Source organism: Neophocaena asiaeorientalis, unplaced genomic scaffold, assembly GCF_003031525.2.
Source record: "Neophocaena asiaeorientalis asiaeorientalis breed wild unplaced genomic scaffold, Neophocaena_asiaeorientalis_V1.1 scaffold629, whole genome shotgun sequence".
In the NCBI taxonomy this organism is placed as follows: Eukaryota; Metazoa; Chordata; class Mammalia; order Artiodactyla; family Phocoenidae; genus Neophocaena; species Neophocaena asiaeorientalis.
Window position 1 is genome coordinate 6,645,581 of NW_020175468.1, and position 12,021 is coordinate 6,657,601.

At 54.7% G+C, this 12,021-nt stretch overlaps 3 protein-coding genes across 3 annotated transcripts in view; 1 reads left to right on the plus strand and 2 right to left on the minus strand.

Moving 5' to 3' along the window:
- ZNF526 (zinc finger protein 526) overlaps positions 1-741 on the plus strand; it is a 5,001-nt gene extending 4,260 nt beyond the window's left edge. The window contains exon 4 of the mRNA XM_024768338.1: positions 1-741. This exon is cut by the window's left edge and continues 40 nt beyond it. Within this exon, the coding sequence (XP_024624106.1) occupies positions 1-126 (126 nt within the window). The 3' untranslated portion in view covers positions 127-741.
- A 2,169-nt stretch (positions 742-2,910) lies between these two features.
- On the minus strand, positions 2,911-12,015 carry GSK3A (glycogen synthase kinase 3 alpha). The gene is made up of 11 exons (XM_024768337.1): positions 12,010-12,015; positions 10,066-10,253; positions 8,696-8,779; positions 8,416-8,526; positions 6,644-6,774; positions 6,439-6,545; positions 5,388-5,485; positions 5,214-5,309; positions 4,640-4,826; positions 4,203-4,295; positions 2,911-3,608 (listed from the first exon to the last, which is right to left on the minus strand). The coding sequence occupies exons 3-11, from the start codon at positions 8,759-8,761 to the stop codon at positions 3,535-3,537; spliced, it is 963 nt and encodes a 320-aa protein (XP_024624105.1). The 5' UTR covers positions 8,762-8,779; positions 10,066-10,253; positions 12,010-12,015; the 3' UTR covers positions 2,911-3,534.
- The window catches only part of ERF (ETS2 repressor factor), an 8,524-nt gene continuing 6,517 nt past the window's right edge, over positions 10,015-12,021 (minus strand). Inside the window, exon 4 of the mRNA XM_024768297.1 lies at positions 10,015-10,253. Coding sequence (XP_024624065.1) covers positions 10,015-10,253 — 239 coding nt within the window. The remainder of the gene's footprint in view (positions 10,254-12,021) is intronic.

Below are 12,021 nucleotides of genomic sequence, written 5' to 3' on the forward strand. Positions count from 1 at the left end.
GAGACCATTGCCATCATCGAGACGTCCCAGCCGCTGGCACTTGTGGACACGCTGCAGCTGTGCCAGGCGGCACTGGGGGCCACTGAAGCGAGCGGGCTGTTGCAATTGGACACGGCCTTTGTGTGACACAGCTGAAGAGCAACAATAAAAGGGTTTGGTTGCAGAATCAAGTGTGGGCACCTCTGGGGAGAAAGGGGGCCACGCCCTGGCAAGCCACTCTGGCGCCCACCGGGTGCCAGCATTCACCCACCCTGGCCTCTTACCCACTCACTCCTCAGAACGGCCCTACCAGGTGTCACCTTTCTCTGCCTGAGGGGACGCCGAAGCTCTGAGACACGATATGATGTGTCCCGGTCACCCCACTGCGTTGCAAAGCGGGGTTCTCCAAGGCTCTTTGCATCACCCTGGTGCCCAGCAACATCAGGTAACCTTTCCTGAGCCCCAACCATGTGCCAGCTCTGTGCTGGGCCCTGTCACATACCTCTTCACATCCTCTGCTTGTCCCCCCAGCCCTAGCCTTCTCTGGACTCTGGGCTCCCAGGACTTGGCTCTGCCTGGTGGAAGAAGGCACTTGACTTCTCTGGGCTTCCTTGATCTCACTTTTGACAACGTGGAGGGCAATCTATAGGTACCCCGGTATTCAGCTGCAGGTGGGTGATGTTGGAAACCCGGGGATGAGTCAGACGTGGGCTCTGCCCCAGGAGCCACGCAGTGTGGTAGGAGGAACACCCACAAATACAGATGGCCTTGCTCTCTGAATGTCTTGTTGATTTATTCAGCCTGGGTGTTCTCAGGCCTCCCTCCCGTGTGCTGGGGGCCAGAGACGAATCAGGCCTCTGCCCTGCCCAAGTTGGGGCAGATGGATCTCAGCCCCAGGACCCTCAGAGCTGCAGCGGGGATGTGCAGGGACAGTAGGATCCCAGAGCAGGGAACAAACCTCCATGGTAGATCAGGAGTCAGAGACTTCCTAAAGGAGTTAATCTTTGAAGAAAAAGTAGAAATCTGCTAGTGGAAGACAAAGAAAATATTCCAGGCAGGCAGCACCGCAAGGAGGGTGAGTTCTTGCTATACTTGGAGGTCGTCCAGTTATTGACAGCTACAATAACAGCAAACATTTGACTGCCCGGCCATGGCAGGCACTGCAGTTAGCACTATACATGTATAATGATCTCAGCGGGCCTGTGAGGTGATCTCAGTATTATCCCAAGTGAGAAAACGGGGACAGAGACTCACCCAAGATCTCATAGCTGGGCAGAGGCATTGGCCAAGATTTGAATCCATGGGGTCCTTTTAGCCCATATCTGTAACTGATACAGCTGTGAACTGACTGTGACCTGAAACCACTGCAGGGGGCGGGGGCTCAGAGGAGGAGTCACGGTAACTGGAGGAAAAGTGAGCCATTGTCACAGAGCAATTGGGGTTTAAGGGGCCTCAAAAGATAAAACGTCTTGGCAACAGGAAGGAATCCCCAACCTTTTCAGAGGTTACCTGGGCTGACAATCCTTCCCTCTTCAAATGAAAGTAGATGATTTATGGCAGGTCCATCGGGAAGGCTTGTCTCAGGCCTCTGCTGACCAGGGTACGCAGACAGGTGCAGCAGGACGTGGCTGCAGCTGAGCTGTCTGGGAGGGAGGCTGGGCAGAGGAGGGGCGACAGGGCAGGGAAGGAGGGAAGCCTAGACCTGGGAAGGCCTTGAAAGCCAGGCTAAGAAGTTGGGGCAGTGTGGGGGATGGGATGGGGTGAGGGTCATAGGTGGGGTTAGGGCTCCCTGGCATCAGGGTCGGGCAGGGGAAACTGGAGATGGTCCAGGAGGTAGAGGATGGGGCCAGACCTGGGCAGAGGCCATGGGGGTGGGAGGAGGGTGTAGGACACCCTCAGTGACCTCATGGCCCACTGGGTGTGAGCAGCCGGAAGGGGTCCCCAGGAGCCCGAGTTTAGCCCCTTGTCCAGACCAGCCCTCCTTCTCTTACCCAGTCCACTTGCTCTATGTGTTCATCCTACAAACAAGGTGACATCTGGATGGCGTTGAGCAGGGCGGGCCAGGGTTTGCTCTGGGCAGTATACAGATGCCCCTGGGGCTTGCCTACGCAGACAGCGGAGCCCAGATGCTACAGAACAGTCCCCGAACACCCTCTGGGATATGTTCAAAACTCTTCTCCCTTTTTCTTCACAAATGGAGTCCAGTGGAGGACATGTCAGTTGCTCCTGTCCAGGCTCCCTTTTACTTTTAGGGCCTCCTGCCCTCGCCTACCATTGGCACCATGTGGGGGAGATGCCATTTTCCTCTGCCCATGGCCCCACCACCTGGCCCCAGCGTGTTTTCAAAGCAAGATGAAAAACCATACTCTCTGCGACAGCGTTCCCAGGGTTGTGACTTCCCAGCATCCCTAAAGAGGTGGGCCAGGTGGGGCCTCGTTTAAGACGGAAATGAAGGCTTGGGGAACTGCTAGGGTTTGGGGACAGCTCCTCTGCCCCCATCCATGCCCACTAAGAGTCTATACCAAGGTTGTCTTGGCCTGAGTGACCCACCCCCCATCGTCCTGTGTCCCCCTGAAGTGGCAGGTAGCTCAGGCTGTAAGATAGGGAGCCCTTTGTTCGAACCTTGACTTTGCCCCCTATACTCTGTGGCCTTGGCCTATCTGATGGCCAGTTCTCACCAGTCACCTGGGAAGGACAGTGCTTCCCTCCCTCAGTGCAGGCAGATGATTTGTGCTGCAGTGGATAAGCCAGAGCTAGCTCATCACATGTGCAGAGGAGGGCTGGAGCACAGGAAGCTTGGGCACCTGAGCCAGGGCCAGCCTGGGTTCATCCCACCCTGTTCCCCTGCCTGAGATGCAGCCCACTCCTGTCCCAGGAGAGCCCCCCAGGCACCTCCCTCACCTCTGTGAAAACAAGTGTCCAGACAGCAAGCAGGTTTTCATGCCAATAATTTATTGAACGGAGGTCTGTACACAGGCAAACCTTACTGTGGAAACTAAGACATCAGGGGCTCCCCCACTGCCCCTGCCCTCCAGGATGGGGAGAGGAGGGAGGAGACCTTAGGGGCAGAGGACAGGAGCGGGGGACACAGCTGTTGGAGGGAAAAGGGCCAGTTTGGACGGTGCGAATCGACATTTTCTTTAAGAAAAAAATTATAACAATCTATTTACACCCGGGGGCCAGGGAAGGGAAGAGGAGGAGAAGGGCTGGTCTGGTTCTATTTACAAGGGATACAGGAGGGGAGGGGGGTTGGAGGAGGTGGAGACCTGGGGGGAAGGGAGGGAGCTGAGGGGGTAGGAGGTCCTCATGCCGCCGCCCCCCCCGCAAAATCCCCAGTCCTTCCTTCTCTTCCCTCCCCACAACCAGTTAAAATCCTCTTAAAAAGCCCACCACAGGGGTGAGGCTGGTGAGGGAGGGACTGGAGGTGGGGATAGGGACTCATTTACCTCTGCCCTCTAGTCTAGGGGCCCGGTCAGGGCAGGAGCTTGACAGGCTATGGCCCCCCTTCCCAGCCCCACTGGGGGCTCCCAGATGGAAGGGTAGTTGGTGGCACCCTCAGGAAGAGTTAGTGAGGGGAGCTGTGGCATCGGTCGACTGCCAGTCCGGGCCGGTCTGAGCCTCACTTAAAGCTGAGGGGGAAGGAAGAAGCAGACAGTTAGCCTTTGCCTTTTAGCCACCGCCCACCCCCACCCCCACCCCCCCAAGAGTAGGAAGCTGGTGTGAGATGCTACATTAGAAATGGAAAGCTGTCACTTTAGGTCTAGGGTTGCAAACTCAAATGCCAAAGGGCCAGGTTGGTCATTGAGTGACTCACCAGAAAGCCAGGCCCCACAGAACAGGGGCAGCTGGAACTCAGCTCCAGCTGGTAATACTGCCCTGAGCAGAGGCAGGCCCACTGCTGCCCAGTCTTATTTTCTTCCCCAAGAGAAACAGGAAATCTGGATTTGTACATAAAATGGCCCCTGTTTTTTACTGTGAGCAACAAATAACTTTTTGTTTGTGCGGGCTAAACTTATGTCTTTGGTTTTCCAGTTTGCATTTAAACACAAATACAGGCAATAATGCCTCACAAAGGTGGCCATTCACATGTAACATACACTTTCTGTCAGAATGTCTACAATTTTGCAGGAAACGCAGTGGTTGTGAGAACAGAGAACAGACCCATCCCCACGCCAGGCAGAGAAATGCAGCTTTAATGCTCAGAAGATGGCCCCCCAACTTACCTTGTGAGGATGGGGTAAGGGAGGCAGTGCCCGCCGGGGATCTCAAGTGAGGAGGGATGAGAATGGCGTTGAGAGATGGTTGGATGGTGAGTTCTAGAGACAGGAATGGACATGCCTAGTCAGGGGACAGGGCACCTGGAGACCCAGTCGAGGTTAGAAAGGGGCACCAAATAGGGACCCAGCTCTGGGCAAGGCCAGTTGCCTGGGACACACGTAGCCACTGAACACTTTAAATGAAAAACTGGCAAGAGCCTAACACAGGAGGATTGCAGAGTGCAGATGAAGTCGGTTTGGGTCTCCCGGAATTGGGGGTATTTCCTGAGCCCCAGGACTGCCTTGCAGCCCACCCTCAGCTCCCCACTCCTGTCTTCGACACCAAGCTCTTGACAATCTTTGGCTGCCCCTCCAACAACCCAGATCCCAGGCTGTGCCCTCACCGCCGGGACTGAAATTGAAGAGAGGGGGAAGCGGGCGGTTGTTGGGGAGCTGGGTTCCAGGACATCGCAGTTCATCAAAGAAGCTGTGGGCACAGGCTTCCAGCGGGGAGAGCCTTGAGGACGGTGTGTACTCCAGCAGGCTAGAGCAGAGCGCGATGGCCTCAGGTGGCGTTCGGGATTTGAACACCTTGGGGGGGTGGAGGGGGCAGAGGTGACAAGGGTGAGACGCCCTGGGCCCCGGTATACTCCTGCCCACCTCCCACAAGCCCACTTTCCACATGAGGCAACTGAGGCCCGGCCTCTGAGGGGAGGTCAGTTTGTATCAGATGAGCAACCCGCTCAGGTCCCTTGACTGTATGGGCCCTGCCGTGAGCGTGTTTCCCCACCAGGAAAACAGGACTCTTGCATTTACTGTGGGTCCTCGACTTTTAGAGTATGGGACATTCCATAAACTTTGAAATGTGATGAAATTTACTGACCCACTACTGAGCCATGACTCTAGCCAGGTCCCCAGACCGGTTGGCCTCCAATGGGGACCTCAGCCATGCTGCCTGAGCCCCTAGCCCTGCCCCACCTTTGTCCAGGGGTGAGCTTTAATCTGGGGGAACTTGAACTCCGTGTAGTTGGGGTTCATCTCTCGAATCTGTTCCCGGGTTGGTGTTCCCAGCACCTGTAGGGAAAGGGAGGGGTCTGAGCCAAGGCCCTTGGTGCTTAGCCCAATCCCTGCCCACCCTGGCCCTGCCCTCACCTTGATGATCTCCACCAGCTGGTCTACCCCACTGTCCCCAGGGAAGATGGGCTGGCCCAGGAGGAGCTCGGCCAGTACGCAGCCAGCTGACCACACATCTGAAGAGGAATGGGGCAGGGTCAGAGCTACCATGCCCATCCCCTGGCATACATTTCTATCCTTCATGGTCATCCTGAGAGATGCCAGGGAGCCCCATTTTCTCAGCTCAGAGAGGAAGTGCCTTGCTCAAGGTCACACACAGCTTAGGAACACAGGAGCCTGACTTTGAAGCTCCAAGTCGACCTGACTGCACTGCACTCTCCAGCCTAGATGTTTCCGTTGCCTCTCTCCACTCTGTGACCCGAATAAGCCTTTTCGCTGCCTCTAGCTTCAGAGGACAGATCAACAGGCCAAGAACAGGTACCTGTGTTCTTTGGGCCTCAGGAAGGTAAAGCATTAAGTGGGCTGCCTTACTCACTTCTGGCCTCTATCCTGCCCTTGGGAATAGCTATAGGCCGGTAGTCACCCCTCCCTGGTCTGAACCTTGACCGCCACAGCACAAGTTCACATCTAGGGACCATGAAGTTTCCTCACACTGCTGATGACTTCTCTTCCAAACACTTTCACACCCTCTCCTGATGCCTGGAAGTTGGCGCTGTCATCCCCAGCAACAGGGAAGGGCATGGAGGCCCTGTGAGCAGGTCACACCCTCATGATGGCAAAGCCTTACCTCCCGATTCCCCCAAGGTCACCGTCAGCCCCTCCCCCTGCCTGAGAAGAGAGGACTGACTGGGAGGTTCCAGAGCTGGTATGGACTCTGGAGTCAGGTCCGCTTTCAAAGCCCGGCCCTGCCCAGGCCCAGCAGTGTGGCTGCGGGCAGGTGGCCTCGCAACTCTAAGCTTCAGACTGCTCAACTGTAAGATGCACGTGTGACAGCATCACCTTCCTGAATTTGAGGACTGGCTAAAAGAACAGATGTTAAGCTTTTATCACCGAGCCTGGCAGACACACAGAAAGAACTCAAAAACCGCCATGACTGCTATTCCCACCCCCACCCTCCCTCAAATCTGACCGATGGATGAGGTGTAATCAGTGGCTCCGAAGATCAGCTCTGGGGCCCGGTAGTAGCGAGAACAGATGTAGGAGACATTGGGCTCTCCTCGGACCAGCTGCTTTGCACTGTGGGAAGAGATGCGTAGGCAGGAGTCAACACAAGCCAAGGGTCGGGATCCCTCCTCGCCCCTTCAGCCACCCAGCACACCCCGGGTCAGGCCCACCTGCCAAAATCGCAGAGCTTGAGGACAGCGGTGTCGGGGTCCACCAGCAGGTTCTGGGGCTTGATGTCGCGGTGACACACACCCTGGGAGTGGATGTAGGCCAAGCTCCGGAAGAGCTGGTACATGTACACCTGGGGCAGGCAGGGGACAGCAGAACTCCAGCCCAGCTCTCCCCGCAGAGCACACCCTTGCTCCACCATCTGGGCCTGAAGAGCCCTTCCACCCACTCTCCCTGACTGGAAAACAGTTTGCTGCCCCTTGGTTCTCAAACTTTAGCGAGCACCAGAATCACTTGGCGGCCTTGTTAAAACAGGGACTGCGGACTGCTGGGCCCCACTCTCAGAGTTTCTGATTCAGTCGTTCAGGATGAGGCATTTGCAACAAGCCCCTAGTGCTGGTGCTGGTCCATACTTTGGAAACCATTGCTTCAAGCACACACTTCAGCAGAAGCCTGATGAGTAAGACAGATACATCAGGAAGGCCTTCTTTTAAAGCAGGCCGGGGAGCCTCACCAAATCCACCGGCTATAGGAAAGGCTCAGCCTCCTCTGCCCACCAGTCACAACCACCCACGAGCCAGCCCCTCTCCAGCTGGATTTTCCTGCCACCCTCTTCCCTACTGACGAGGATGTAAGTGCCAAAAGAGCAGGGATCTTTGTGGTTCCATCACTGCTGCATCCCCCAGGGCCTAGACCAGTGCCTGGCACATAATATCTGCTCAGGGATGCTTCTTGGGCCCCCTCCTCCTCTGTTCCCAGTGCCCTCGGCCAGAGATGCCACTTTCTTGCCCTGTGCCTGGTCTCCTCCCAGAAGACTTCCTTGATCCTTCTCACTCCCAAAGCAAGCAGGGCCTCTGTTTCCAGAATCCCCTGTGCTCCTTCCAGTATGGCAGTTGCTAGTAGTTTTATAGTTCTCTGTGATGACACCTGTCTACCCTGTTAAACTGAGAGCTCTGCAGGAGCAAGGCCTGGGTCTCAGTCAACTGGGCCTCTAGAACTGCTCAGTGCTGGCCCCGGAACACAGGCAGCCACAGGACACATTCAACAAACCACACCACTGCCTCCCAGGAAGCGAAGTCCCACAGCTCCCACCACTGGTAGAGCCCCAGGGCTCACCTAGGCCTGGGGTACTTAAAGCCAGCGGGAGGAAAAATGGGGCCCCATGCAACCTCCAACACACTCGCACCCAACCTCCGCCTCCCAATGCAGCTGGCTGCTCCAGCCTTGTTCTCTACAGCATCCCTAGCCCATACACTCATCCATTCGTTCAAACACCTCCTTACGGATAGTATCATACAGGGCACAGCACCAAGCACTGGGGAATAAGCCTGCACAGGTGATGAATTAAGACTCATGCGTTCCTGGCTCTGTGGGCACTAACCTTTCCGCAACCCTGCCTCCTTCCCATCACCCCTCTGCCAAGGCTCCAAAGGCCAAGACTCTGAGCTCATCGTCTCCCCTCTGCATTCTAGTTCCCACCTCGATTCTGAGCTAACTCCACCAACACTAACTGGTACCAACGGGCTCCCAGTATGGACCCAAGCAGCCTCCCCAGCCTGGTCAGCCTGCCTCCCGGATTGAGTCAGTCCTTGGGTTGGGCTGCCCTGCCTTTGGCGCGCTCCATCTCTGGGGGTATAGGGACAAGGGCAGGGAACGTGAGGCCTCCAGAGACCAACGTAAACTTGGAGATGAGGGAACCCACAGAGGCAGGAGTGTCTGTCCGGAGCTCCTGGCTTTGTGGGCCTGGGCCCCAGCAGCCTGCCTGCCTGCCTACCTTGACATAGATGATAGGGATGGTCAACTTGGCCTTGGTAAAATGGCGGGCCACCCGGTACACCGTCTCGGGCACATATTCCAGCACCAGATTTAGATAAAGCTCGTCTTTCTGCAGAGAGCAAAGGAGAGGTGTGGGGCATTGTGAGAAAAGAGCAAGGAACGGGGGGAGGGAAGGTCTGTGGGGAATAACGGGGGAAGAGACCAGTAGTCATGAGGAAGGCAGGCAGGCAAACGGGTGGAGTCAAAGTGGAGGACTCCTCCACGCACTGAGGTCTCACCTTCTCCCCACTGGAGTAGAAAAAGTATCTCAGCCTCACGATGTTGCAGTGGTCCAGCTTGCGCATAATCTGCAGCTCTCGGTTCTCGGGGGCAAAGGAAGGCAGCCTCAGAAACCCACCAGCCCTCCCCGCACCCCAACCACAGCTCTACTCCCCGGCTCCCGCCGACAGAGCCAAGCAGCGGCTCCCTGCGTCCCAGCTCCGAGGCCTCACCCCCAGCCCACTCCCCTCACACACAAGCTGTGGGCTAAACTCAGACCACTTCTATGTGCTTTCTGCAGCCTACTTTTTAAAGATGCTTGATTTTTTGCTGAGATTTACCAATCAAATGACTTCACATATCATCTAAATTTTCCAGCTTCTTAAAAATCAGATGATGTGGCCACATGAGGCCCACCTCCCCGCCTGGCGCAAGCAACAACAGACAGGAAGTGGCCATCCAGTTCACCCTGGTCCCCACTCCTCCCCACTGCTTTCACTAGAGGCATCTGAGCCCTTGGACCCCGGCTTGGTTCCAGAGTCCCAGACTCCAAGCTTCCAATCCTCATCTTCCCAATGGGGATCCAGCCTCAACCTCTTCCCAGGAGACCCAGTCTCAGCATTCTTCTCTATTCTCTGTTCCCCTCAAGGCCTCAGAGCTCCCTATCCTCAGACCCCTCTCACTTCTGGGACTCAACTATACTCAAATTCCGAGCAGCACCCTGGAGCTCCCCTGAGAGTCCTCACTGCCCGGGACCTAGGCTCTGACCTGGTTCCCTTCAGCCTAGGCTCAGTTCTCCTACATCCAGAGTAGCCTAGGATCCAAGGGGCCTCTACTAGCTCACAGGGCACCTCTGTATGAATGAAGAAAGGGTACTCCTTCCTCAGACAGGACAGAGCCCCAAACCAAGGCACGTGCAGCACAGGCAGGACGTCTCCCTGCACCTGTCAAACCCTTAGGGCAGAGCTTGACCTTCGCAAACATACTCATTAGCCCCACCACCTTCCTTTCTCCTCTGGGCAGGGGTGTAACTTAGTGGTTAAGGTGAAGGGCTTGGGAATCAGATTCTAGTCTTGACCTTGGGCAATTCTCTCATCTGAGTCTCAGTTTCCAGTTTCTGCTTACTTAGAATGGGAATAACAACAGTACCTACCCTCAGAGTATCTTTCCATAAGTTAAACTCACCTATAAAGCACTTACAGCAAAAGCCCAATAAAGTCAGCTCTGGACTCTCCTGGAATCCACATTCCCATCTTCCACACAACTCACTCCCTTCTCCTCTGGCCCATGCTCAGATCCCCCGTGGAAGCCCAAGTCCAGCACTCTTGCTGGAGTTCTCTCACCGGTCATGTGCAATCAAACCTCCTTGTCCCCCTTCCCCCCAAGCTACCTTGAACCTCTTGTCCTGGAGAACCTTCTTGATGGCCACCAATTCCCTCGTGTCTGCCAGCCGTGCCTGGTACACGACCCCAAATGAGCCACTGCCAATCACTTTGATGTCTGTGTAAGCCACCTCCTGGGAGCGCTCTGGGCCTTGGCCTAGAGTGGCTACCACTGTGGTCACCTTCCCACTGTCACCTGGGGAGCAAAGGGAACACAAGATCTACTGACCTTTCCCCTCTGGCCACCACCCCATCGTGGGGCTGTGAGAGGGAGGGGAGTCACTACAGGAAGCTCATTGCGGGGGGTTCTTTGTCCCTTCCCCAGTCTTCAAAGATGGCTACTGGATGCCTCCCAGTGCCCTTTCTCCTCTACCCTTCATGGAACCCCAAATCCTGACTCCTCCCATAGGGGAGGATACTGACACATAAAACCTCTTGCTGTTCAAGGGTTGCTGACCCCTAATTTCCACTTCTAGTAAGCAGCAAATGAATGGTCCCTCCTGATCTGAGGAGGCACCAGCACTGCCAGATGTTGAATCCATCCACTATGAGCTAACAGCCTTGTGGCCCCTCCTCACTGGGGGAAAGCCTGACCTAACCTCTTCTGCTTGAGAGCGGTAGCACTAACCTTTCTCACAGCTCAGGGTATAGTGATCTCTTAAGTCCTCCCTAAGTGGTACTGGTAACTTCACCACTGGTTTCTGGTGACAGAAATGAATGACTCCTCCAGTAAGTGCTAGTACCCTAACTCTCACGTTGGGGGGACAATTAGCTCTTACCCAAATACTCTGGGGCTAGAAAAAAGCACTGGCCTGACCTCATCTGTGAGGTCCAGAGCCCCAGACCCCATCCTGTGTGTAACTGGTCCCTAATGAACAAGCACTTAATAGTGAGAATGGTGAACCTGACCTCTATCATCAGGGGGCTATCCCAGCCTCAGTGCTTTCAAGGAAAGCTATAATTCCCAACTCCATTCTGTAAAAAGCAACAAAATTTGGCGGCATTCTTGGGGGATAGTGATCCCTCTTCTTTGGGTAACTGATGAAAGGTTCCCCAAAGAAAAGGGATCAATGATGAATCAAATCCATTCTAAGGGGCCAGTGACACCATCTTTTGGAGGGAGATGATCCTACATAGCTATTTTTCCAGAGCCAGTGACATCATTTCTCAGAATAATGAAATAGGTATAACTTCACATCCCTATTCTATGGGGTGGAACTGGGACCCTCCCCTGCCCTCATTCCATTTCTGTGAAAGGAGACCCACTGACTCATCTTTTTTGAATAATACTGACTATGGACTTGGTCTGAAAAGTATGCTGACTTCCAATCTATCCTCAAGAAGCAGCAATCATTAATTTCTACCATTGGGGGTACAATTCTACATATTACACACAGATAATGATAGTAGACGTAGTCTTTTAAAACAGAAGGTGACTATGTACCCGGTTTGGAAAGCCCCGGCCCTGTTCTTTGGGGACACAGCAAACCCAAATCGCTGCTTCTAAGTGATATTCACTCCAAATCCCCATGCTCTGAAGGGGAGCACATTCAGACCCCTCCTTCTGGATGGTTCTGATATTATTCTTCTTCTCTTGGGAAACAATAACCCTTGAGCCCCATTTGCAAGCGACAATAACCCCTGATCCTGTTCTCGAATGATTGGCAACATCGGATCCCTGTTTTTAAGGCTCACGGACCCAAGACTTCAGTACTGGAAGAACAGGAACCTGTGACCCCTGTCTCTTAGAGGATTACTAAATCTAATTCTAAACTCCAAGTGATGGTAACCCCCCCAAATCCCTTTCTTTGGGATGGGGGAGAGCTCAGATCCCAGTTTGGGGAGGCACAGTGACCTCAAGCTCCTCTCTAAGCATAAAGAAAAACCTGATCGACGTCTAAGTGACTTCTGGGATCCGATCTCCACCCGCCACGGTCGACGCTAGTACTCACGGCCCAGCTTCA